Below are 24,516 nucleotides of genomic sequence, written 5' to 3' on the forward strand. Positions count from 1 at the left end.
ATCCCACAAACTTTCCTTTAATCCGCCCTGGGTTTTATCCCTTTATGGGGCTGTGTGTGTGCAGAGGCATGTGGCGTGTGTCTGTAGGGTCTCATGCATGCAGCATGTCACATGCAGGACTGTCTTGCATGTAGTGTGTATTTACTTCGCCCATGCAGCGTTTGTAGCATTTTGTTCCAGCAGGCGTTGATGAAGTGTGCCTGACTGCAGTATGCGTGTGGGCGTATGTAACGTACAGCTGTGTATTTTCGTGCGGTGCGTGTGTAGGTACACAGCAGGTGTTGCGTGCATGCAGGGTGGTGTCCCCTATGCTTGCAGTATGATCGCCCAGGTTACATGCGGTTACAAGAGTGCCCTGTAAAAGAGAGAGGTCCGTACCAATGTAACTAGTTGGTGAATAGGTGAGGTGCTCACAAATGGTTCTGGGTTTTGTAGGACCAATAAAACTTCTTGCTGTGCACTGCCAATGGCCGCTTTTGTGCTGCTCTTAGATGCAGCGAGAATGACCTGCCTGCAGTATCGTCCAGCGCGTGCACTTCCGACAAGGTGTAAGAGAGGCCCGATGCGAGTTGCACACTTGTATTCCTGCGTGGGAGAGGTCAACGCAGGTTTGCGCTGAGCTCCAGTGATGGAAAGGAACGGGGAGGCCCAAAGCGCTTTATTATCCCTTGGATGAAAGCGCCTGAACCAGGGCAGCACCGGAGATGTTCTCTGCTATTTTGCCTTCTCCATTTCACTCTGCAGCCTCCTGAAACTTGACTCTCTTTTAAAATAAGCAGCTCGAGATAGCCCGAATGCAAGAGAGGAAACCCCGAGAGAGCCAGCCAAAGGCAGTCTCTCATGCCCTTGTTGTTACACAGCACTAGAGTCTTGGCAGCATAGATTACACAGGCTTGTCCATCGCAAAATGTACGTTTTCCCCTTTCTTTGGAGAGACAAAGGAATATCAGCCCTGCAGCCTGGGCTGCAGGGGACCTGGAGAAAAACCCACACTTGGTATCTATGCTGGCAGGTTTGTCTGTTGCTGTGCCGGTCAGGAGGAGGAGAAGGGCTTGGGAAGCTTATGGAAAGATAGAACGCCCGCCTCTGCTCTTGCAGTTGGGGATGGGGGAGGCTGTCTCTCTGGAGGTCTCCCACATGCTGATGGGAGCCTGCCAGGGCCCCAGTCCTTCCACAGTCATGTGAGAATGGCCTGGTTGGCTGGCAAAGCGGCCCGTGAGCTGTCCCTGTCTGCCTCCTTCCTCAGGACCACGAGAAGCAGTATGTGGGATTCGCCACCCTGCCTAACCAGGTGCACCGGAAATCCGTGAAGAAGGGCTTCGACTTCACCTTGATGGTCGCCGGTGAGATTTCCCTGCCACCCCAGTGGGTTCCCTGGGAGCCTTCCTGCCTACCTCCCTGGATAAGGCCCAGTTGCTGCTGGGCATAGTGTTGGGAGGACATCCATTGTGTCCCAAGGAGCTGGTGCTCTCCCAGTACAGAGCCGTACGGGGCAAGCACCCACTGAAATGACCGCGGCTGCTGGGGGAGTGGGGAGCTGCTCAGTGTGAACAAGGAGGTGGCTCAAGCCCCAAGCTGGTGCCCTGCCCTGGAGATACTGAAGCCATTTCCAGGCCTGCCAAACCACTGGGTGAAGCCCAAGTGGCACTGATGTCCATGAGAGCGTTGCTAATGATTTTAGTGGGTCAGGGTTTCGTCTTCTCTGTTGAGCCCAAATGTCTCCTTTCACCCTCTGCTGAATCAGAACCGATCCGCAGGCTCCCACTAAAGAAACCCAGGAGCACAGCCATGAGCTGGCTGAGCCAGGTGCTCTCTGGTGATTGCCTGATCAGGTCCTGGGGCTATGGGGCAGAGGCCTGTGCCCACACCTGCCCACCAGCCCTCTTTCCCAGAGACTCCAGCATCAGCTGGATCTTTCCCAGGTTCTGCTTTCTAGTTTCCCAGACAAGCATTCTTTGACTCCTCAGCCCTGCCCCACCCTAGTCTGCCAGTCGGACACTTACTCTGGAGGAAGGGCTCTTCCGGCTCCTCCTTTAGCCCCCCTGAGCTGAGTGTGCTTGTCCCTCCAGCAGCCGAAGGCGTGACTGCAGGTAGCAGAAACAGGGCTGGCTAGGAGCCTAGGCAGAGAACAGGAAGGAGCTGGGCTCTCCCATTTATACAGAGTCAGAGGGATCTCGCTGGGGATGTGCGAAAGGGTCGTCTCTCGCTTGCTTTGGCTCGGGAGGCAGCATGGAAAGCCTTGCTCCAGGATTTCTTTGTAATCTGGGTGCTGGGTTGTGTTGCTTTTCTTTGTGTCCATTAGGAGAGTCGGGCCTGGGGAAATCCACCTTGGTGAATAGCCTGTTCCTGACCGATCTTTACAAAGACAGGAAGCTTCTCAATGCCGAGGGTAAGTGCAGCACAAGGGGGATGTGTGGGGCAGGTTGTTTCCAGAGGGGCTAAACTGGTTCTCTTTTCAAATACAGCACTTGGAGTCCTCACATTAGCCACAGCACAAAGCACCCCACATTCCTCACTGCCCCTTAGCTGCCCCTTTCTCCCCAGCAAACCATACAGCCTCTAGTACTAGAGCAAGAAAAGTTTGGGGCGGGGATTTCCAAGCACTAGGGTTTTCTCTCCAAAGAAAAGATGCCGAGTGGCCTGCTACATGGGGCCTGTTTGTTTAGATCTTCAGCTTGGTCTCTCCTTCCTGGACAGTTGGACAGAAGCAGGGATGCAGCCTTAGTCCCTGGCACATAGGAGGGCCTGCTTCTTTCATTAACAAGGATCTCTTTCCCAGAGGATTTGTGTCAGAGGCTGGCCATTTAGATCAGTTGGTCTAGTGCCGTATTGGGGTTTCTCCTAAGGTATCAGGTGTTGGTCACTGCCTGTGGCAGGATGCTGGCCTATGATATGATGTTACGTGGCAGTTCCTATGATGTCATCTAGAACAACACAGACTGTGTATGAAAAAGGTTTCTAGGAACATCCTGTAATGTTGGGAGGCGGTGTTCCTGGTAGTTAGATCAGGGGCTAGGAGTTGGGACAATGCCACTAGCTCACTGTGTGGCCTTGGGCAAGTCACATAATCGCTCTGTGTTCCGTATTATGCTCATTTTACCTGATCTTCCTCATGGGTTCAAATTTCCTCTGATCCACTCTCCTTTCTGGCCTGTTCGTAGTCCTGTGGACTTCAGCGAAGCCAGCAGGGCAATCGAGGCAAATGTGCACAAAGGCTGTCTGCTTAAAGTGAAAGTTTTCCATTAACACTGGTTTTGGATGGAAAATTAGATTTTCAATTCAATGAAATTTCCCCCCAAAAGTGTCTGCTTTGGGCAGGAAAATTCACTGGAAAAGTGAATAGCTGAAAACCAAAATATTTAAATTCTGAAATGTTGCCATGGTGCCTCATGGGAGTTTCGGTTCAGGTGCCTCATGCTCCTGTTTTCTTTTATGGACCAGGCTCCCTGGCTGCACTTGATTACCCATGATGCACCACCTCCCCATACCAAGCCCTTGATGCATGATGGGAAATGTTGCCCAAGGTGGGCACTGGGCCTCTGTAGGCGAATGAAAGCAGGAAGCACCCAAACTACAACTCCCATGAGGCACTGCGTTTCCCATTTCAGAATCAGATATTTTGGTTTTCTTACATTTTTGCCCAAAAAAATACACTTTTCAGTGAAACGCTCCCCTGCCCGTAGCAGTTCTGCCTGGGACGGTGCAGGGTAGTATTGTGGGAGTTGGCCTGATGCCGAAGACCTGTCCGTGTGCAGACCCAGCCTGGGGAGGGGGTCTCTCAGCGCTGTCCACTGGTTTGAGTTCATTTATTTCTGTTTGAAGAGCGAATCAGCCAAACGGTGGAGATCCTGAAACACACTGTGGACATTGAGGAGAAGGGCGTCAAGCTGAAGCTGACGATAGTCGACACCCCAGGCTTTGGAGATGCTGTGAACAACACTGAGTGGTGAGGGCAGCTGGGCAGGGGCGCTGGAACGGAGGGGCCTGGGGTCCATGGCCCCGTCACTTTTTACTGGCTGTAAGGGCGAGCAACTGAGGGGGAAGAGATGGAGAGGAGTGAGCAGGGGGCGGGGTCTTGGGGGGAAGAGGCGGGGCGGGGCCTGGGAAAAAGGGGCAGGGCCATGGTTCGGGCATTGGTGGCTCCCCCACACTTTTAGGGAACTTGCTCTGCTCTTGACCTTAAGGCTCTGTCAGCTGCCATTTCCTTCCCTGCTGGGCGATGGGAGCAGGGTGGGGGGGTGCCGCTCTCACGCGTTACAGAGAAATGGCCAAACTCAGCCCTTAGCACTGCCCAGGACAGGGACTTAGGCTAGGGAAGGGGACAGGAAGCTGATGCCTCCTGTGCTGTGTATCTCCGAGGCTGCCTCCTGTTAAAGGCAGGGTTCGGTGTATGTTTTCATTGCTTCCCCCAGCTGGAAGCCCATCACCGATTACATCGACCAGCAGTTCGAACAGTATTTCCGCGACGAGAGCGGCCTGAACCGGAAGAACATCCAGGACAACCGAGTACACTGCTGCCTCTACTTCGTCTCGCCCTTCGGACACGGGTGAGGTGCTGCGCTCGCTGGGAGCCAGGCCTCTGCCCGGGGCCACGCCTCAGAGTGGCGCATGCAAGGGTCTCGCGCGCGGGCTCCTGCCGCTGTTAGCAGGAGTCATGAGAGCAAAACCCTGCCTCTTCTGCTTTCCTCCCCCCTCCACTATGGGGGCTTGTAGCAGTTAGCACCTACATAGCAGCACTGCCCAGAAGGTGCTGTGTCCTTGTTAAACTGTTCATCCCCTTACGCTGGTGGGAGGAGCCTGTGCCCAAATGTCGCCCTCTTGTGGCAATGTGGGGGATTGAAGGTAATGCGCCCGAGTGGGATTTGGGGCTAGAGGCACTAACCGAGGGATATCTGCTCTTGCCCAGGCTAGCCCTCCGTCACCCCCATCTTGGGAGTTTACTCATTGACGTGACACACTCTGATCACATGAACTTGGCTCCACGGTGCTCAGAGCGAGGCCTGTTCTCTAGGCACTGATCCCCTGCAGGCCCAAAGCCCAGTTCTCTCTGCTGCTCTCCTGGGGGTGCAGAAGGAGAAAACCAACATGCAGCCCCTGATCGTCAGTCTGGTGGATCTGTGCCCGGTGCCGGACAGGGTGGGGGCAGAGAGAGCTTTAAGCTGCCTTTCCACCTCCCAGTCCTGGTGCCAGCCTGTTCCCTGGCGTACATTAAGGGAGCTTGCCCAGTGGGGATACCAAGGGAGCCGGATCTGATAGCTTCATGCAAGGTAGCTGAAGTGGGCCCAGGGTGGGGCCCCAGGCAGGGTTTATGCTGTAGGGGAGTATATACCCGTCTGGTGTCTTTCTGATTCGATAGGCTGAGCTGTTACGTTCAAGCCACCCCCCATGCCCTAACTGCACCAGCTGAGAACTCTCCTTGTGGCTTGTAAAGTTGGCAGTGCCATTGCCCCAGGACCCGAGGCTGAGTTTCTCTAGCCCCCCAACTTACTGCTAAGAGGGCGTCTGGCCCGGTGCGTGAACTGGACTGTCCCCTCCAGAGGAAAAGCAGGAGGGTGAGGTAACCCCGGCCACTCGCCCTCCCTGCTGCAGGCTCAGGCCGGTGGACGTCGAGTTCATGAAGGCTCTGCACGAGAAGGTGAACATCGTGCCCCTGATCGCCAAGGCCGACTGCCTGATCCCCAGTGAGATCCGGAAGCTAAAGGAGAGGGTGAGAGACGCTGCTGTCCGGCCAGAACATGTTGGCAGGGCTCGGGGCCGCATGGCTCCCCCAGTCCCAGGTTCTGCCTGAGCCCTGCTCGAAGGAGGCCGACAAAGCCCCTCCTGCTGGAGAGGTGATCAGTGGGGACAGCCAGCCAGGAGCGAGCAGACCCTGCATCCCCATTTTGTGTCAGGGATGGAGCGGAATGGCCCAACCCATGGCCCTGTCCCATTGCTCCCCATGTTTCATGGGGCCCATGCAAAATAACCCCTGTGGGGACCCATCCAGCTCCGTCCCAGCCTGTGGCTGGGTCCCCCATCCGGCCTGGTGCCCTGCCTACCAGAGATCCCTGCTCCTGCTGCAGAGTCACCGCTCGCCTCTGCGTGACGCTCTGTCGCCTCTGGTGTCTCTGGCATAGGGCCCGGGGAGCCAAGCTGCTGTAACTGGTAGCTCCTGCTCCTGCCAGTGGGCGTCACCTGCTTCAGGGCCCCCCTTATTCCTCTCCCACACACAAGTGTGCCTAGGGCTAAGCTGGTCTCGTTTAGAAGACCGTTCCTCTCCTTCGTTCCTTCCCATGTGTCACCGGGCAGAGGTGTCCCTGCCCTTGAATTCAACACAGACAACAACAAACTAGGGAGGTTTAGGTGGGTCATTTATCCAATCCCACAGCAGCTGCTGGCGATAGGGCAAATGGGTCCACACCCTTCCCTCCCTGCCCATCTCCAGATGCCCCAGTCAGGAGCCAGCCCTGATGGGGCCTGGTTGGTTGGCTTCGCTGCTTTCATCACTTCTCCTCCTTGCCTTGGCCTTCCCGGGAGCATGGCAATCTCAGGAGAGAGTCTGTTCCCCGGAGAGTGCTCTGCAGGGTTTGGAGAAGAGTCCACAATGCTGTGTGCTTTCCCCGCTGGTATTCCCAGCCCGGGGAGGCCCCTCCCTTGCCAGCGACCAGAGCAGAGAGGCTGCAGTGAGGGCAGCCGGGTGCAGGGGGTTGCACTCTCTGGTCCTGCTGACGGGCTCTCTGGTGCTGTCATTCCTTTTGCCCCGCCCTGCGGGGGAGCAGATCCGGGAAGAGATCGACAAGTTTGGGATTAAAGTTTACCAGTTCCCAGACTGCGACTCTGATGAAGATGAGGAATTCAAACAGCAAGACCGAGAGCTGAAGGTGAGGAAGGCCCTGGACCTCTTCTTCCAGTTCAGTGGTCTCATCAAATAGTTGTTCCAGCAGTGGTTGCAGAGTCCCCAAGGCTTGTGTTTCCTGGGGGGCCAGGTGCCCTTCCCCCATCCCACCAGGAAGGATCCCCCAGTGTCAGCCAATCTGCATGTGTGATCAAGCTTCTCGCATCCCACTTGGCGGTGCGGCTCCTTCCGTGTCCCAGTGCTGAGCGTTGGTTTCTGAGTGACGCTCGTCGCCACGGAGCAGTGATTCTCGCCCGACGAGCTGTCGGGAATGCATCGCGGGGCAGGGCATGCGGGTGAAACGATGCGACTGTGCACAACTGGCTGGGGGCAGACAATGGCCCTCGAGACACCTGGGAGGGCCAGGCCCCTTTCTGTTCCTGAGCTGGCTCGGGGCTGGCCTAGCAGAGAGTCCCTGAGTGTGGCATGCGCAGGGCAGCCTGGCCTGGTTAGGGGCAGTGTGAGCTGGTGTCCCGCTGACGGCCGCTCCGGAAAGGGGCAGCGTGTGCCCCTCCCTGGACGAGCTACGTGTTTGATGTCTGGAACAGGATGAGGTTCCTGCACGACTTTCCTGCCTGCACCCCCACCACTGGGCCAGAGAACACAGTCACCCTGTGTGGGCATCATAACCCGAGCCCTCGGGGCTCCCATCTGGGCCATGCGTGACTCCCGCCAGCCCTGCCCGGGCTTCCTCATTCCTCGGCGGCTCTCGTTTCAGGAGAGTGCTCCCTTTGCCGTCATCGGCAGCAACACGGTGGTAGAGGCCAAAGGCCAGAGAGTGCGTGGGCGGCTGTACCCGTGGGGCATTGTGGAAGGTAGGCCGTGTTCCTGGGCGCCTGGCAGGGAAGCCAGGAGGAGGGGTGAGGGCTGGCAGCTCTCAGGCAGAATTATGGCCGGTGGAGAGTCCGGCTCAGTGCTACGCTGGGGCTGCTGGGAGCTTCAGTGAAGGCCTGTGGCTTTGGAGCCCCGTGGTGGTAAGCAGGGCCGTCCCTACCCGTACGCAAAGTACGCGGCTGCATAGGGCACCAAGAAATGTGGGGCACCCAGCTGCAGCTGCATCCAGCCCCAGTGGCTAGCCTGATGCCCTGCTGCCTTCCTGCCCTGGCTGCTCCTGCCTCCCAAAGCCCCTGCAGTGGGGCTGCGTAGGGCACCACAGTCTCTAGGGAGGGCCCTGGTGGTAAGTGCGTGTTGGCAGCAGGGCACGCTGAGGGCCCGTCTGTGCTGTATTCACCGGCTGTGACTGCAGCCCGTGTACGCGTACCCGAGCTAGCGTTAATCTTGCCGGCTCAGGTCCTGGTAGCAGCGAAGCTGCAGCAGCACGGGCTTCAGCGGTGATTAGACGGTGTCCTCTCATGTTCTCTCCCCACTGGTCTGCTTTTGGCCAGGCCGATGTTGGTGGCAGTGGCCTGTGAGCTGCTGTGTAGCCACGGGTTTCAGAAGTAGCAGCCGCGTTAGTCTGTATTCGCAAAAAGAAAAGGAGGACTTGTGGCACCCTAGAGACTAACCAATTTATTTGAGCATGAGCTTTCGTGAGCTACAGCCCACTGCATCCGATGAAGCGAGCTGTAGCTCACGAAAGCTTATACTCAGATAAATTGGTTAGTCTCTAAGATGCCACAAGTCCTCCTTTCCTTTTTGTGTAGCCACAGTACACCCACAATGGGGCGGGTTTGTTGCTTCGATGGGAAGAAACCGCGGTTTTAAATGAGAGCGATGCCGGCATTCTGCAAAGGCAGCTCCCAACCCCTAAGCCTCATTGGCTCCAGCCGGGGGAGTCGGTGGTGCTCAGAGAGCCCTACCAGCAGCGATACGTTCCAGTGGAGAAGAGTGCTATGCAGTGAACATTTCTTTCAAGGGCTGGGCTGCCTCACTTTGCCTGTAACTTTCTGTTCTCCTGGATTATAAAATCTCCTGGGCCCAGTGCCCTGGAAATGGGGGTGGTGACTGATCTGACTCTCCTCTGGCTTGTCGCGGCAGGGTGCATGCGGGTATTGGGTCGTACAGGCACTAGTGTGTTGTGCTAGGGTTGCTCAGGATACCCTGACGGCTCGGACGGGGCGGATGCATTGCAGCGTTTGTGTCTGGGAGGAAAAGCAGCTTGCAAAATCCGTGGTGTGACGTGGCCTGGCTGCTCTTGACTTTGCAAGCTAAAAAATAAAGGAAAGGAGGCAGGTCAGACGGGGGACCTGACCTCCCTTGGAACTGGCCCTTTTAACTGTGCAGGTATGCAGGGGAACAATTAACTGGAAAATCCTGAGCCAAGCCCACTGATGGCTGTTTCAGAAGAGGAGTAAATCTGCTGTCTGCATGGCTATACAGGGGTGACACTTGTTAGATACACACAGACTGTGCCCATGCCTCAGTGCAGCCCTGGTGTGCCTGGCTCCCTGTGATTTCACCTCCCTGTTGTGTGATCCTCCTCTTCAAAAGCAAGTGAGTCTGGGCCTAATCCAAAATCCATTGGGATCAATGGAAAGAAGTCCATTGACTTCAGTGGACTTTGGATCAGGCTCTAGATTTAGGATGAAGATAGACCCAGAGACCAGGCTCATAAAGCCCTTTGATTTGATTCTGATTAGTTTCCATTGCTAGCTGCAGTCCCAGAGACTGTGCCCGGTTTGATGAATATGATCCATACCCCTTGGAACCAGTGTCCCCAGTCAAAACCCGCCTGGCCCCAAGCCTCTGCCCACGCAGTCTTCTTTCCCAAAGCCCTGGGAGCCAGGTGAGCTTAGCAGCCTGGCCTACAGGTCAGCAAATTCAGACTCTTGTGACCAAGGGGAGAAGCAAGCTCTAGAGCAGAGGACCCTGTTGTTGGAAATATTCTACCTCCAGCCCCTTCCCATTGAAACCAGGGTGGTGTTAGCTTGAGCCCAAGTGCCCTGATATCACGCCAGCAGAGAGGCAGCCCCATGGGCATGTGTACCCAAGCAGCATGAAAGTGGGGTGCCGGGCAGGGTAGGAGATGGGCTAGTGGGGTGGTCTGGAGGGACCTTGCAGGGACGGGGTTGGATGTGGCGAGGCTCTGAAGGGGCCATTGCTCATCCTTGCCCCCGGTCAGGTGTTGGGGTGAAAGCCAAGTGCTGTTTGTTGCTGCTCCCCCAGTGGAAAACCAGGCGCATTGTGATTTCGTGAAGCTGCGGAACATGCTGATCCGGACACACATGCACGACCTGAAGGACGTCACCTGTGATGTTCACTATGAGAACTATAGAGCTCAGTGCATCCAGCAGATGACAAGGTGGGTGCCCGTGGGCGGTGCTCTTCTCCTGTGCGTCCGGTGCCTCGAGCGGGGGAGCTCTCATCTGCTTCCAGGTGCTGGCGGGGGGTACTCTCTGCAGAGAGAAGTTGCAGATGGCAGCCAGGTGTACTGAAAGGAGAAACAACTAGCCACCGTACCCCAATCGCAGTGTCTCTGAGAACCACCACGGGGAGACCTCTGCGAAGCCTGGTCGCTGCCTGGACGCTCCCACCCTCAGCCCTGCGGTGTTGTGGGCACCGAGAGAGATGGTCCTAGCTCAGGAGCTCTTTTCAGTGGTAGGAAAAAATGGAGCTGGCCTAGTGACATTGACAGGGAATCAACTGTCCCCCTGGGGATTTGTCTGTGAACGGCTCGTGTTGCCAGAGCAGCAGCCTGGAACGGGGTGGGGGTGGGGAGTTGGCAGCTCCCACGTCCTCGGCAGCTGTGGCCTGTCTTAGGCATGACATCACCCCTGAGATGCTGCTGTTTCTCTGGCAATGCGTCTGTTGGAGCAATTAGCGATTACTGAGTCTTAACGAGTCACCAACGATTGCCCTGCCCTCTCATGGGTCACTGTACTCTGCTTCCCTGCAGTTTCAGCTGGAAGGGAGAGCTGGTCACAGAAATCTCTTAAAAACCCCCCCAACGCTGCAAATTTGAAATGTCGAATTTTAAAAATCTCTAGCACACTTCTGTTGTAGATTGTGACCTTCCCTTCCTATGCTCAGCTGTTGCCTAGTGTTGCTGTGTGCTCTCACGTTCCACCCCAGAAGTGGCTGTATTACACTGATGGGCAAGTTAACGCTTGTACACTGGGTGTAAATATCTGTAAGTGTGCATGTGGATATATACATGTGATGTGTATGTGCGCACGCAACTGCAGAGAATTAAATTTCTGTGACAGACAAACCTTTTCATTTTCATTGGAGGGAATTCAGAATCCCAAGAGAGCAAGGTATGGAACGATTAACTCTAGAGAGCTGAGAGAAGTGGCTTGTTTGCCTAAATACTGTTTAGGTACAGAATTTAGTAACCATTTAAAAGAAGATGATGAATAAATTACTTAACTAAACTAGGTGTCAGGGTAGCAGTTGTGTTTAGTCTGTATCCGCAAAAAGGAAAGGAGGACTTGTGGCACCTTAGAGACTAGCAAATTTATTTGAGCATAAGCTTTCGTGAGCTACAGCTCACTTCATCGGATGCATGTCAGACTAACAAATTTATTTGAGCATAAGCTTTCGTGAGCTACAGCTCACTTCATCGGATGCATGTCAGACTAACAAATTTATTTGAGCATAAGCTTTCGTGGGCTACAGCTCACTTCATCGGATGCATGCATCCGATGAAGTGAGCTGTAGCCCACGAAAGCTTATGCTCAAATAAATTTGTTAGTCTCTAAGGTGCCACAAGTCCTCCTTTTCTTTTAACTAAAATAGTTACCTCCCTCCCTACATTTTTTTTGGTTCTAAATCCAACACCCCTGTGGTTTGCCTCCAATTCTCATGTCTTTGCTGATTCTCTACACTTCAAGTCCGAGGGAACTGGGATGTAATAGTTTCCTATGGAGCTGAACTCTAAGATAAATGTGCATTGAGTCAACAGGGCCACCAAGTGGTGAGAGGATGCAGTGACACCTTGGAATTCTCTAAGGGCTGCCTGTTGTTCCCCGAGGGTTCTTCACCACTTGAATGTAGTGCCCCGACTCTTGCTAGGATTTGTATAATTGAACTGGCTCCATGTTTTGGTCCTTCTGAAAAAGGTCTGTGAACATGGTACGGTTGCTTGACAAATGTTGATATTCGTGCCGACCTCTGTCTATGCGTGGGTGTATGTGTGTGTATATTTATCTCAAACAGCGAGAGAGACCTCAAGACCATGATTGGTAAATGTCTCTCATAAATTTGTCATCCGCACAGTTCGTGGCTTATTGGTTTGCTGATGTGGCCTTAGGGTAAGGTGGTCAGAGATGCCAGCTCTTTAAGGGATTGGGTTTACTCTCCGCAGCTGGTTTGTGGCTTTCCCCTAGAATAGCTGCCGCAGCCCGCTCTTCTGAAATCTCAAGTGTGATACGTACCTGTGTGTGAATGGATCCCACACATCCTTGCCATGCTCCCCCAAACTGCATCCAAGCGGCCTGGTTTCTGTGACACTCCCCAGCTGGCCGGCCAGGCGCTTGGGGCTGTGATTGTGCCCTGCGGTGTTTGTGACAGGGCCTCGTTCCCCGCTGCGCAAAGCCCAGCTTGCCTGGAACAGGAACAGACTCAATTTCTCCACTCTCTCCCCCCCACAGTAAGCTGACTCAGGACAACAGGATAGAAAGCCCCATCCCTATCCTGCCCCTTCCGACGCCTGATGCTGAAACGGAGAAGCTGATCAAAATGAAGGATGAAGAGGTGGGTACCCACTGCACGTTGCCCTCCTCAGCGATGAGCAGAGGGGCTGCCCCAGGCGAGGCTGTCCTGGGGTTCCCTGGTGCCCCCGTCCCTGCTCTACTTTTCCTTCTGCTGCCCTCTGCACTCCCGAGCTCCCAGTCAGGAGGGCAGGGCCCGGAGGCTGTGTCCGTTTCGGTCAGTGGCGATGCCATCCCGTGAACTGCAGAGCAAGGCCCTGTTCAATGCCAGCAGCCATCAAGTTCGGAGAGGAGTTAGAGGGTGTCTCTCTGAAAGCCCCTTCATCCCTCCCAAGGCTGAGCAAAGCACCAGTCAGCTCTGCCACGGTGGGCACCATTAGGTTCCAGAGTCAGAGGGTTTAAAGCTGGCAGGGACCACCCCTGCCATGGTCGCCCTGTGACCTGAAGCACCCAGAGTCAGTCGAGTGGGTGCGAGGACCAGGAGTGCACCAAGTGCAGGCTGGGACCACACACGGTTCCCTTGTACAGCCCGGCCAGGCCACGCTGTGCAGCTGCCAGGCCAGGGTGTAGCACAAGCTCCTCCCTGTGCCAGCCGCTGTGCTGAGTTACTGGGGAAAGGGGCAGGAGCAGGACGTGGGGCAAAGGTGAGATCATGAGAAAGGGGGTGATAGAGGGCAGAGCCTCGGGCAGCGCAGTGCGTCAGGGTGAGCGCCATCCCGCCCGCCCTCTCCACCTCGCGGGGGTGAGCACCATCTCCCATCCTGCCCTTGACGGTGGGGGCTCCTCCAAACCCCGGCTGCATGATCCTGAGCACCCTGTGAGCCGTCGCTAGCTAGCCCATGCAGACAGCGGAGTGACACGCACCGAGTGGGGCAGATGGGGGCCTAGAGCCCCACTCGCAAACGTGCCGTCCCAGTAACGGGGCAAGCCCACCACCCCCTTAGAGCATCCCACTGGCCGGGGCGGAGCCGCGCTCTGTCTGACCTTCCCACTGGCCGGGGCGGAGCCGCGCTCTGTCTGACCTTCCCACTGGCCGGGGCGGAGCCGCGCTCTGTCTGACCTTCCCACTGGCCGGGGCGGAGCCGCGCTCTGTCTGACCTTCCCTCTCCCTCTCCTGCAGTTGCGGAGGATGCAGGAGATGCTGCAGAAGATGCAGCAGCAGATGCAGGACCAGTGAGAGCCAGGAGGATGGAGAGCAAAGGGAATCCCTGGCGACCTTCTGGGGCCCAGCTTGAGAAGTGGCCGTTGTAGGAAGAAGTTCCCCGTTGTGTAGAGACTTGTGGGCGAGAGCTGTGCCCCCCCACCCCCTAATTTATTAGCAGTGACACTGGCTTTCCTGTCAGCTGGAGTGTGGAAGAGGCTCTTCACTTAGCAATTTACTGGTGTGTTTTTCTTTTGTTCCTTTTAAGCCTGGGAAGTGTCTAAGGCATTTTTAGAACCGTTCCAGCTTCCAGATGTACTCAGCCCTGGCCAGGGAACGCGCCTCTGTTCAAAGTCACGGTTTCGATGGCGCATTAGCTTTGAAGACTCTGTGTAAATGCACATAAATGTTTACTCCCAACCAAGGTGCTGGGACCCTCTCCCCCCACCCCCCTGGGCCAGGGTGGGCACCTAGAAGGACAAATGTTCCCTCTGCACCAAGAGCTCATGACTTGGACCCAGCCAGCCACCCCTCCCCCATTGGGGATTCCAGGCCACCCCCCTGCTCTGCATGGGAGAGCAGTGGGCTGGGGGCGGGGGGGGGGCGGGGTGGAGTTGATCAGGGGACACTGGCCTGCGGGGATATTTTTAAGGTGCCTGAACATTCCTGTCTAATTTTCCTGTTGAGAAACTCCAGGATCTTTTGCACTGAGAGGGGAGAGATCAGCCCCACCCACTAGGTTAGAAGATACCAGCTTCCCCTGCCCTCATTTGGAGCAGTGTTTCTTGACGGCCGGTCCCTGGCCTGGCACCGGTCCCTCAGATCTCCTTGACACAGCTTAGGAAGGCAGGGAGCTGGTCCCTGGAATCAAAAACGTTGAGAAACTCTGGTTTGGAGCATAGGGGTGAGGATGCGGCACTCGGTGCTGGGAGATCCCGGTTTGCAGACACAAGGAATACAGGAGCAGCCCATGAGGTGCCAGCATCTTCCCAGCCAGCCCTGCCTCTGCTGTGGCCAAACCATACTGTGGATCTGAGTCCCTGGCAGAACTAGGGAGCAGTTAGCAGGAAGCTTGGTGGCTTTTCCTTTGCTTCCTGCTCTCTCTGGGGTGAGGGAAGGGGTATCCCTGGTGTAGCCCCCGCCATCCAGCCTGTGCATAGCCCTTGGGCTCACTGGGAAAGGTGACACGCAAGCCAGAGGGACCAAAGAGCTGAGGGCAGTGTCCCAGTTTGTACCTGACCAGGGGAAGTCTCGGGGCAGGAGACAAACTCTAAATACGGAGCTTTCCTCATCCCTGAGCATTAGCAGCCTTGCTGGCCCCTGAGTCCGTCTTGCTGGGGAGGGAGGACATTTTCCTTTGCACCGTTCTCGCTGTGCACACGGGGGAGCTGAAAGACTTCTATTGGGGCAGAGGAGGCAAGACAAGCTATGTACACGGCTGGCCTTATGGAAAATGGCACCCTTGGCTGCCCTTCCCCACCCCACTCATGGCTGCACAGGGAGGAGTTTCTGAGCCTGGGGGCTCCCCTGACCGCCTAGCAGGAGGACGGGAAGGGGAGACCCAGGGGCTGGCCCGCTGGCTCCGCAGGGGCAAGCCTGGCTGCCTGCACCTCCCCGCCTGGCTGGCAGCTCCAGGCGGTATCATCCGCCCCCGGCCCAGCTGGCCAAGGGCTTCAGCCCTGGGCCTCACCTGCATTCACTCCCATTCTGGCAGCCCAGGCCTGCCATCTTGTGGCACTTGGATGGCGCCTCCCTGGGCAGTCGCCCATGTCTCCCACCCGTAAGGCTGGCCCTGGCTGTGTAGGGAGCAGGTTGGTGCTGAATGGGTTGTGGGCAGCAAGGGAGCGTTTGAGTCCCTGGGAGGAGGCTTAGTACAGCCCAGCTCCGCTGGCTATGCACTGCCCCCTCTCTTCCCTGTCACCCAGGACTCCACCCAGCAGCCTTTCTGGGCAGTAGCGTTAGGCATCCCCCGTTTCCCGCCCCTGGTCCTAGCCATGGGGACCTGCGTGGTTGAGTCCCAGCGCAGGGCAAGCTGGCAGGATCTGGTGGCAGAGATACGAGGGCTGTGTCTGCAGCAGCCGCTGTCCTGCTGTCATTTGCTGGGTTATTTTTAACCAAGCACAGTAAAGGAGCAACCAGAAGTGTGGTCTGTCTGATAGTAATGCCACTGGCCGGCCAGGGAAAATGGGCCCGGAGGCTAACTGGGTCTTCCCTTAGACTCCTTGGAGTGCTGGCAAGGAGCTGATTGCCTGATGCACATGGGGGTGGGTCCTTCTTGCCCAGCCCCTGGTTCCCGCTCTGAGTCCTGTGGGTGCCCATTTACCTGTGGCTTTGTGTTGTCCAGCTCTGACTCCTTGATGGCCGGCTCTTGGTGTGATACGGGGCGTTGGCTGGGTCTGGTTAAGTGCCAGGGCTGCTTCTGCTAGCAGTGTGTCATGCTGGCTTCTCTCAGCAGGGCCCTGGGGCCTGATCTCTTGTCCTGTTGGTGAGTAGCTGGGGCGGTGTCTGTTACTCACAGGCAACCCTCTTTTGTCTCGGGTAGGTATAGGAGAGACGGGACAGACCTCAGAAATAATGAGGAGAGGCTAAGCTAATGAAGGGCAGCAATGCCTCTTGGACAGATGTCTAAGCTAGGCCAGGGCAAACTGAACCTCTCAGCTTAGAGGCTGGCTCGTTTAAGAGGCCCCTTTTGCTGCCCCAATGAAGTGCAGAGCGGTACAGTGTGTCTGGGGCCCAAACTCAGGCCAGAAGAGCAATGTCACTATCTCCCCAGTTCCTTTGTCCTGTCCCGTCCCCTCTGTGCGAAGCACGTAAGAGATGGGCAATGCCATGCCAGGGTAGACTGAGGGGCCATTTACTCCTGTCTCCAGCACTGTCCAATGCCAGACGCTTAAAGGGAAAGTGTGAGCTGCCTCGCCATAATGCACTTGCTTGTGTGGTACTGTAGCCCGAGGGGGTAGCTTCTTCCAGGCCTGGGCTGGTGATCAGCTACTATCCTGACGCATGAGGATTGCTAACTTGTATCAGTTTTGTTCATGCTAGTGTAACTGCAAATGCTGTTCCTGTTCATTGGAGGGTGTGTTCTCTTTTTGTAAAGCTTGATAAGTTCCTTGCTTCTGCATTATCCTGAGGCAGTGAATTCCACAAGTTAACAATCTGTTGCAGGTAAGGTGGTAACATTTCCAGACCAGCTAAGGGGGCCTCTGTGTCCAGCATGTTTTGGCCCAAGAAGGGGTAGAGGAGATCATCTTCCCTTTAGCATTAGATGACGGTTTGGTTGAGTGCAGCCTGCAGCTGTACTGGTGGTTGACTCCACAAGCAAGGCATTGAAGCAGGGCACTGCTGTGGGTCTGAGGCATTTGGCAGGACAGGGCACCGCAGCCAGAATTGCTGACTAAGACATCTGCCCCCTTTCCCGGCGGGGACATCTCCATCAACTCAATGCAAACTTCTGCTAAATCAGGTAACGTTTCCCAGACCCATTCTACACAGAGCTGAACTCCTCAGCCATGGGCAGGGGTAGCATGGCATCAGAGAGGGAAAAGCACCTTCTGCCAAGGCAGCTAGAGCTGCAACTTCTCCAGAGTGGGAAGTAGGACCACAGAGACCCACCAGCAAAGACAACACAGCAGGTTTTCTTCCTCTCGGGAGGCTGTGGGGAGGGTTGGCTGCCTGGAAAGACATTGGAAATGGAGGTGAGCCCCTGGAATGCTCTGGAGATCTGCCCTCTGTCTGCGTGTTCTCAGAGTGGAGTCTCCCCCTGTTGAATTGAGCTGCCCTGTGACTGGTAGAGGCGTTCCTGGGTAAGCATGGCTGGCGGTTCCTCCCCTCGCAGCGAACAAAGTAGAGAGTATGGCTAGGATGCTCCTTCCCCCCTAACACCCCCCCCCCCCCCCTGCATCCTAAGCCTTTGCCAGTTTTTTGCGCTTCTGAGCAACTCCAGGCTCTGAGTCTGGCTCCACCGAGTTCTCGTGAGCTGTCGCTGGGCTGGGGGTTGTGGGTGCCACGTCTCAAACCGTGTGCCTGATTTGGGAGGTGGTTGTGGGATGAACCCATTTGTGTGCCACTGGTCCTGGCTCTGCCAGCACTCACTGACCACCTGCATGCCTTGTCCTGCATCCTGTTCCTTTGGGGGCTGGGAATTCCATTCTTCACGCTGTGCGGCGGCTTTCCCCGCTCCTTCATTGCACACGCAGTAACCCTGGCTTGCTCGTGACCATGTGATTTCTGCATCCCCTTGCTCTGTTCTTAGGCGCTTCCTTTCCCCATTGTCGTTTTGGTTGGGTTTTTTTGTACATTACTGTTGAGTACTTTGTCATTGTGAACGAAGAGAAACAAACCCTTTGGAAGCGTATCCATTTTATTAAAATGATGATGATGGCTATTATTATTATTAATAATGTTTACTACCTGAACTGGTCAGTGAAATAAATACATGAAAAAAACCCACAAGATGACCTTTTCCTGATTTTGTTTTCTGTCTGCGGAAGGGGGACTTGTTAGGAGCGGGGACAGAAATGCAAGATGCCTGGAAAATTCCCCTGGGTGTGATCTGTCCAGTTCTCTAGTTCAATCAGATTAGGCTGGATGTAGGCATAGGCCGGGTCAGACCTGAGTGGCCCAGAGATCCTGTGCACCAGGACACAATGGCACTCACTCAGATCCGGAGGGGAACATGGGCCGGAGGAGTCAGAAAGGTGGGGTAGAGGGGATTGAGAAGGGGAGAGGAGAGGGTCAGGATTGGCGGGGCAAATCTGTGCCCCCTCCCACTTTAGATGGCACTCCTCAGTCCCTGGATGAAATGCTCTGGCCTGGCTTACGCAGGAGGTCAGGTGGTCATAATGGTCCTTTCTGGCCTATGGAAAAATCTACCTGGGTGATCCCCGTTGTCTTGAGGCACCACCCAAATGAAAGAAAAACACTCCAACAAAAGCTGAGCAGTTTGTGGGCCCAGATTCCCTGCCTGCCTTCTGCACTGCTGTAATAGTCGGAATGAGCCACTCCGATTTATTAAAAAGAACAGGAGGACTTGTGGCACCTCAGAGACGAACCAATTTATTTGAGCATCCGATGAAGTGAGCTGTAGCCCACGAAAGCTGATGCTCCAATAAATGGGTGGGTCTCTAAGGTGCCACAAGTCCTCCTGTTCTTTTTGCGGATACCGACTAACACGGCTGCTACTCTGAAACCTGATTTATTAGAAACTTAAAGCGTAATGGTTTTAAAGCGTATGAGATGAGATTTTATCCCCAGTCCTGCCTTCAGCTACAGCCCCACTGAATCAATGGGCCCAATTTTCCCTGGCCCTGTTCCTTAGGTCATCTTGGACCCCAGTGCAGCTGGGTGTCAATCCTTCCTGGTCTGGTCTGGTAGCATTTTACACCCCTGTGTAAATGGGTGCAGAGAGAATCTGGCCCAATGGGCTTACACGAGAGGTACTGTACGGGGAAACCGGGGGCAGGGTTTGTGGTCCTTAATGCATGCAATGGGGATGTGATCTCAGCATCCCCAGAGCTGTCTATTTTTATCCCTTTGGGTCTGCTGCTCAGGCTGGAGCGTCTCCCAGTGCCACAAATTCCGACGGCAGGATGTGGTAAACCTGCCTTGCTAACTGTGAGCTGCACATGCTTCGAGCTGCTGAGTCATCTGACTCTATCGAGACAAGCCCGCTAGAGCACGATGTTCCCATGAGCATTATCTTTCCCAGCCCTTGCTAGCCGAGCCAGCCTGCAGCTTTCTCCTTTCCCCTGGATCTTGCCTTTTTGTGTCTGCAAGAATCGGGCTCTCCCGGGCTTCAGGCATGTGAGAGAACGCAAGTTTTCAGAAGAGCAGCTCGCCAGCTCCCTCCCTACTCAGCTAGCGGCCCAGGCCACAGCTGAAAGCCAGAGCACCTCATCAGAAGTCACCAGCTGCTCAGAAGGGCGGGGATGGGGTCAGTGCTTTAATGAAGGTCCTCCAAGGCGTGCTGATACTGTACATAGCGTGAACAGGATGTTCGGGGACACCGTACTGCCAGGAGCGCTCTTTCAGATGAGATGTGAAACCAGTTTAACAGACGTGCTTTTCACAATGGTATTTGTGTGAGCCTGAATTTTCTGGTCCAATTGAATCTTGAGTAATTGCCTAAATCCACCTGCAGCTTCGGTTGGATACAGTATTCCCCCTCGCTTCCTGCTCCAACATATTTGGTCCCCATTTACTGGACAGATTCACTAAAGGGAGATCTGTCCACAACCAGTGAAGATCCCATTCCCCAGGGTCAACTGATTACAGGCACTTCCTGTCCCAGACTGAGACTCCTTATCCTGTTTCCTTCACTTCCTGTCCCAGTGCTACACGCTCTTAAAACAGCTGCAGGCAGCTGTGAAGCGACTCATAGTTTTGTGCATATGTAGTTCATAAAGAGCTTGAGGATGAAAGGCGTAACAGGGTATTATGGGAATTACCTGGAGCATTGTCATATTGAAGCTGACACTGATCAATGTTAGGTTCCCCAAGCTTTCTTACAAACCTCTCAGCTGACAAGTGAGATCTCCGCCTGATCCTGCCTGGTTGCCATTGCTAAGTCTTTTCCAGCCTCGAGAGGGCCGGAGCTGCATGCTACACAGAGGTCTGGGGAGCCGGGGAACAATCTGAGAGGTATTTGCCATTGCCAAGACAGAGCCAGACAGGCAAAGTGGAACTGAGTATGGGAAATTATGGGCCCTTCCCCAGGCGCTGATGGGGTTTTGAGGACTCTCCAATGGATTTCACATGAGGTTCCTTGCATATTTTCTTGCTGCTGCTAAGCAGAGCAATACAGAAAACAAAGCAAATACTTTGGGCTGCTTATCCTCTAAGAGGATGGCTTCCTTTCCAAAGGGTGCCAGGGTAAAACAGGGCACTGTTTTGAAAAGGGCAGGGCTGGACCACTCACAGATAACAGCAAAATGCTTTTGCCCTCTCTTTCCTCTGGGCCAAGACCCTCTGCCGTCCACCCGTCGTCATCAGGCCTGCCACATTTGAAGCGTTACCACAACCAGTGTCATCTTGCATCCCTCGGAACAGTTGCTTGGTGAAACCTCAGCTGTTCCGGCGAGACTGTGGCAGGGAGGAGTCCTGGGACTAGCTTTCCCCTTATCTTGCAGAGCCAAGTGGGGAACTAGCAGAGAGCTCAGCTGTGTACTTGCAAATGCTCCTGCACCACTTGCCCTCTTACTATAATCTTCCCTTGTGCCAGAGGCCAGCAATCTGCAAAGGTGAGTCTAGACACTGCGCTTCCTGCTAACTTTACCTTCTTCCTCGGTCACTTCACTGCACAGCATTGCTTTATGGTGAGGCACCAAGCTGCTCTCTTCTTACCCCCTGTACAAGTCAGAGTCCATGATGACCCTTAGGATTTTTTGCAAGAATTGCAATACTAGGACGGTCCAATGGCTTGTCTCTTGTCTACAGCAGTAACCAACGCTTAGATCCTTCAGAACAAGGGTAGCCCCCTACTTCTGCAATACAATCTCAGAGTGGGGAATTTCTACCTGAGCCCACCTGATCTTTATATGTCCTGATGCATGAGAACTGCTTGTCTCTGTCACTTTTATTCTAGCCGTGGAAACTGCATTGGCTGTTCTTAGTCATGCAACTGTCTAATCCTTTTTTGAATCTTCTGTAGCTTTTTGCCTCTGTAATAACCTGAAGCTTCTGTTAATGAAAGGTCATTCGGAGCCTGTGACTGCATGAGCAGTTTTGCACACTAACGTGACTGCTGCTGAATTTCCTTAGCTATTATAGTGCATCAGGAATGCAATCATGCAAATACCAGCTTCTCTTCACCGCCCTGGGCACCAATGGAAATGAGATTTGATGGCCTCAGCCAGTTCCTACTGGATGTCTGGTCACACCATAAGCCATCTGCCCTCCACAAACCCCGGGCTAAAATAGCAGGAGCACTCGCCTGTCTAGTATTACGAGAGAGCGAGCTCTTGCCCAACACATGCTGAAATTATGCCCTTGTCAGAGCTGGGGGTCTCTCATCTTCCTGGGTACCAAATTCACCCAAAACTTAAATCCTCAAAGGAAATAAAAGCCCTGGGTTTGTTCTGTTCAGTTTGACAGTGTCAGGTGTCTGCGTCTGCTGCTCTTCTTATGCTGAGTGCCTGAGGTTTGCGCACAATGTCCCAAGGAGTTCAGGGTCAGAGGTGGCTTGTGTGTGTGTTTCAGAGCTGAAGATGATCTGCTGGATCCTCTTCCTTTCCCTGCTGGGCTCTCTGCCCCTTGTGACGCCCACCTGCCCCTCGTCCTGCCAGTGCAGCTCCAACATCGTCAACTGCATGTCGGGAGAGCTGACCAAAAGCAGCCTCCCCGCATCCTTCAGCCCCTCAACTCAGACCCTCTTCCTCAACAACAACCTGCTCACCAGCATCCCCAGCGGGCTCCTGGACAACCTGCAGAGCCTCCAAGTGGCCTACCTGTGGGGGAACCCCTGGGAATGCGACTGCGACATCCTCTACCTGCGCTCGTGGCTCCAGTGGCAGCCGAATCGGACCCTGTATAGGAACGTGGTGTGTGCTTCCCCGGAACACCTGCAGGGCAGGATCATCGCGTACCTGTCAGAGGATGAGCTCATCTCTACCTGCCAGTACTGGTACTGCAGCATCGCGCTCATCTCCCAGATCTGCCTCTTCCTCTTCATCCTCCTCCAGGCTGTCCTGCTCCTCTTCATCATCTTGTTCCTGCATAGATTCCAGAGGATCGCCAATGTAGTCAGGCAGACCACCAAGGAGATACACCAGCACGTAGATACATGGGCTCCCCTGTCAGAGAATGCCCATGACATTGATTAATGTCACCAGGGCTTTCAGTCCTCATGCTTCAGGGCATAAGCTGATCAGCGGGGCCAGGAAGGACATCCATCCTCCTGGGATTGTAGCGTTGCGTGGGCCATTTGGTGCATTATGCTGAGAACCAGCCTTTCTCTGAAGCATCAGGAATAGGCCACTGTCTAAAGCAGGACAAAGGCTGGGCCTATTGCTCTGTTGCAGTGCAGCTAATCCTGGGATGTTATAATTCTGCACTCTTCCAAAGGGATAGAAACAGGATTGGGACAAACTGTTATTTTATCAGACCTGTGCAAACTTGGTTGCTTTGCTGAAGTGAAAACTGTTACTGGTCTGGTCTTATTAGAGATTTAGTGATGCTCTGTGCAGAATCACGTGCTCCAAGAACCATAAGGAACTAACTTATAGCTGGCAAGAGCCAGGGCAGTCTGAGCTAATGCTGCTGCTATGTGATTCATGCTCATTTGGTCCCCAGGGCTCCATACACTAAAAGACTGGGGGCTGAGCTTAGAAAGTCCCTGATTCTGCTGGTTTGTTACAATGTGGGCAGAATCCAGCAGGCTGGCCCCAGGGTTAAGTAACTGGAGTAGGACACAGGAGAGATGGATTCAATTTCCCAGCTCTGCCTCGGATTTCCTGTCACCCTGGGCAAGTCAATCAGTCTCACTGTGCCACAGTAAAATTGGGATAATGTTCCTCCCTGCTGGCCACACTTTGCCTTCTCTGTTTAGGGTGGGGCTGTTCAAAAGCCCACAGTGTTGGCTCAATTCTGTTCCCCGCTAAATGAAGGCGTGAGCCCAGTTAGGCCAATGCTGAGTGCTTCTGAAAGCCTCACCTCTTTATCTTCCTATGTGTCTGTATGCTGCCCAGCAGGATGGGGGCCTCTAGGGGCTAGTGAGATAGCAAGAAATACATAATGCAGCTTTAGCTATTTATAACAGTCCTTTCATTTCTGTAACAAAACCGTATTAAAAAAATGATGATGCAAATGGTTCTTCCCAGGTTGAAAAATGTATCTGGTTTAAACTCCTCGCAAACCATGCAAACAGGGGAACCACCCAGGAAAGGGTCTGGGGTGGGACCTTATTTTAAAAAGGATGTTCCTTGGAAATGGAATTGGGGGGAAAAGATTCACCCCGGACTCTGCAGCTGCTGGTTGTTAATGTGGAGTTTCTTTGAATTCAGGTTTTACACGGACGATTTGGGTTGTTTCTGGTTTTTATTTATGGTGAGGCCTGTGTTTGGTAATTTGCCAGCGGAGGGGCGAAGAGGAAGGTAGGTGAACTGGCAAGATGGAACGAGCATTTAAAATGAAGCAATGGCCCCGCAGGCCCATAATAACTCAGGGGATTGGGACTGGAGGCTTAGGTGACTGGTTTCCATCACAAGAGACCCCTGTGGCGGGGGCTGAGGGCACTGGCTGTTCCTCAACACACAAGGGGTTTACCTCAGCTCACCGATCCTGCTCCCTTAACAGAGGCACTGAGGACAAGGCCTGTAAATTGTTTTGGAGGCTGGATGGCAAAGAGTGGTTCTGGGGATCGTTGGGCTCCACATTCAGGGGCATCCTAGACCTGGGCTGGTTCCCAAGCTGGGGAGTTCAGCCGTTTCCTTTTCTGTTTAGATCAGCATCATTTGCTTTCTAGTTACAACTTCAAACGGGGACAGGCCTCTTGGGCCTTCCGTGGTTTTTCCTGCTGACTCAATCCACCAGCTGGGCCTTCAGGGCACACGCCAAAGTCTTGGGCCTTGTGGGGACAGGGCGCTGATCCAAAACCCACTTTGCAGTCAGTGGGAAGAACCGGTGGATTCCAGTGGGCCCTGGATTAGGCCCTGGCAGAGGGTCGAGTGCATAGGAGGGGTGTTGTATTAATCTGGATGGAAGAAATGGGCCCAAAGAGTCAAACTTGTGAACATGAGCATGTCACTGTCCAACATTAAACAAGCTTCGGGGTTTGATTTACAGAGACCTCAGCCTGCTTAGCCCCATGGCCAAAAACCAAACCAAACCAAAAACAGCAACAAAACCCCCTCTTCAATCTTTTTAAGACACGGAACAGAAAGAAAGACCGCTAAAGCATTGGAAATGTAAAGTAT

General features: G+C 54.4%; 2 protein-coding genes across 4 annotated transcripts in view; both read left to right on the plus strand.

Annotated features, from left to right (window-relative positions):
* Window positions 1-18,046, plus strand: part of SEPTIN5 (septin 5) — a 68,929-nt gene extending 50,883 nt beyond the window's left edge. For 2 of the 3 annotated variants that reach the window (XM_077834867.1, XM_077834866.1), the window contains exons 2-11: window positions 1,247-1,343; window positions 2,303-2,389; window positions 3,823-3,946; window positions 4,413-4,547; window positions 5,590-5,707; window positions 6,759-6,860; window positions 7,593-7,689; window positions 9,980-10,115; window positions 12,406-12,508; window positions 13,586-18,046. In XM_077834867.1, the coding sequence (XP_077690993.1) occupies window positions 1,334-1,343; window positions 2,303-2,389; window positions 3,823-3,946; window positions 4,413-4,547; window positions 5,590-5,707; window positions 6,759-6,860; window positions 7,593-7,689; window positions 9,980-10,115; window positions 12,406-12,508; window positions 13,586-13,642 (969 nt within the window). In that variant the 5' untranslated portion in view covers window positions 1,247-1,333 and the 3' untranslated portion in view covers window positions 13,643-18,046. Of the gene's footprint in view, window positions 1-1,246; window positions 1,344-2,302; window positions 2,390-3,822; window positions 3,947-4,412; window positions 4,548-5,589; window positions 5,708-6,758; window positions 6,861-7,592; window positions 7,690-9,935; window positions 10,116-12,405; window positions 12,509-13,585 lie in introns of those variants that run through there. The other variant, XR_013348043.1, reaches the window with a different exon arrangement.
* Window positions 18,047-20,658: 2,612 nt separating this feature from the next.
* On the plus strand, window positions 20,659-23,413 carry GP1BB (glycoprotein Ib platelet subunit beta). Its single transcript, XM_077835234.1, has 2 exons — window positions 20,659-20,844; window positions 21,803-23,413. Exons 1-2 carry the CDS (start codon window positions 20,778-20,780, stop codon window positions 22,423-22,425), a joined length of 690 nt encoding a protein of 229 aa, XP_077691360.1. The 5' UTR covers window positions 20,659-20,777; the 3' UTR covers window positions 22,426-23,413.
* Window positions 23,414-24,516: the final 1,103 nt, after the last annotated feature.

This window comes from Eretmochelys imbricata, chromosome 15 (genome assembly GCF_965152235.1).
Source record: "Eretmochelys imbricata isolate rEreImb1 chromosome 15, rEreImb1.hap1, whole genome shotgun sequence".
Lineage (NCBI taxonomy): Eukaryota > Metazoa > Chordata > Testudines > Cheloniidae > Eretmochelys > Eretmochelys imbricata.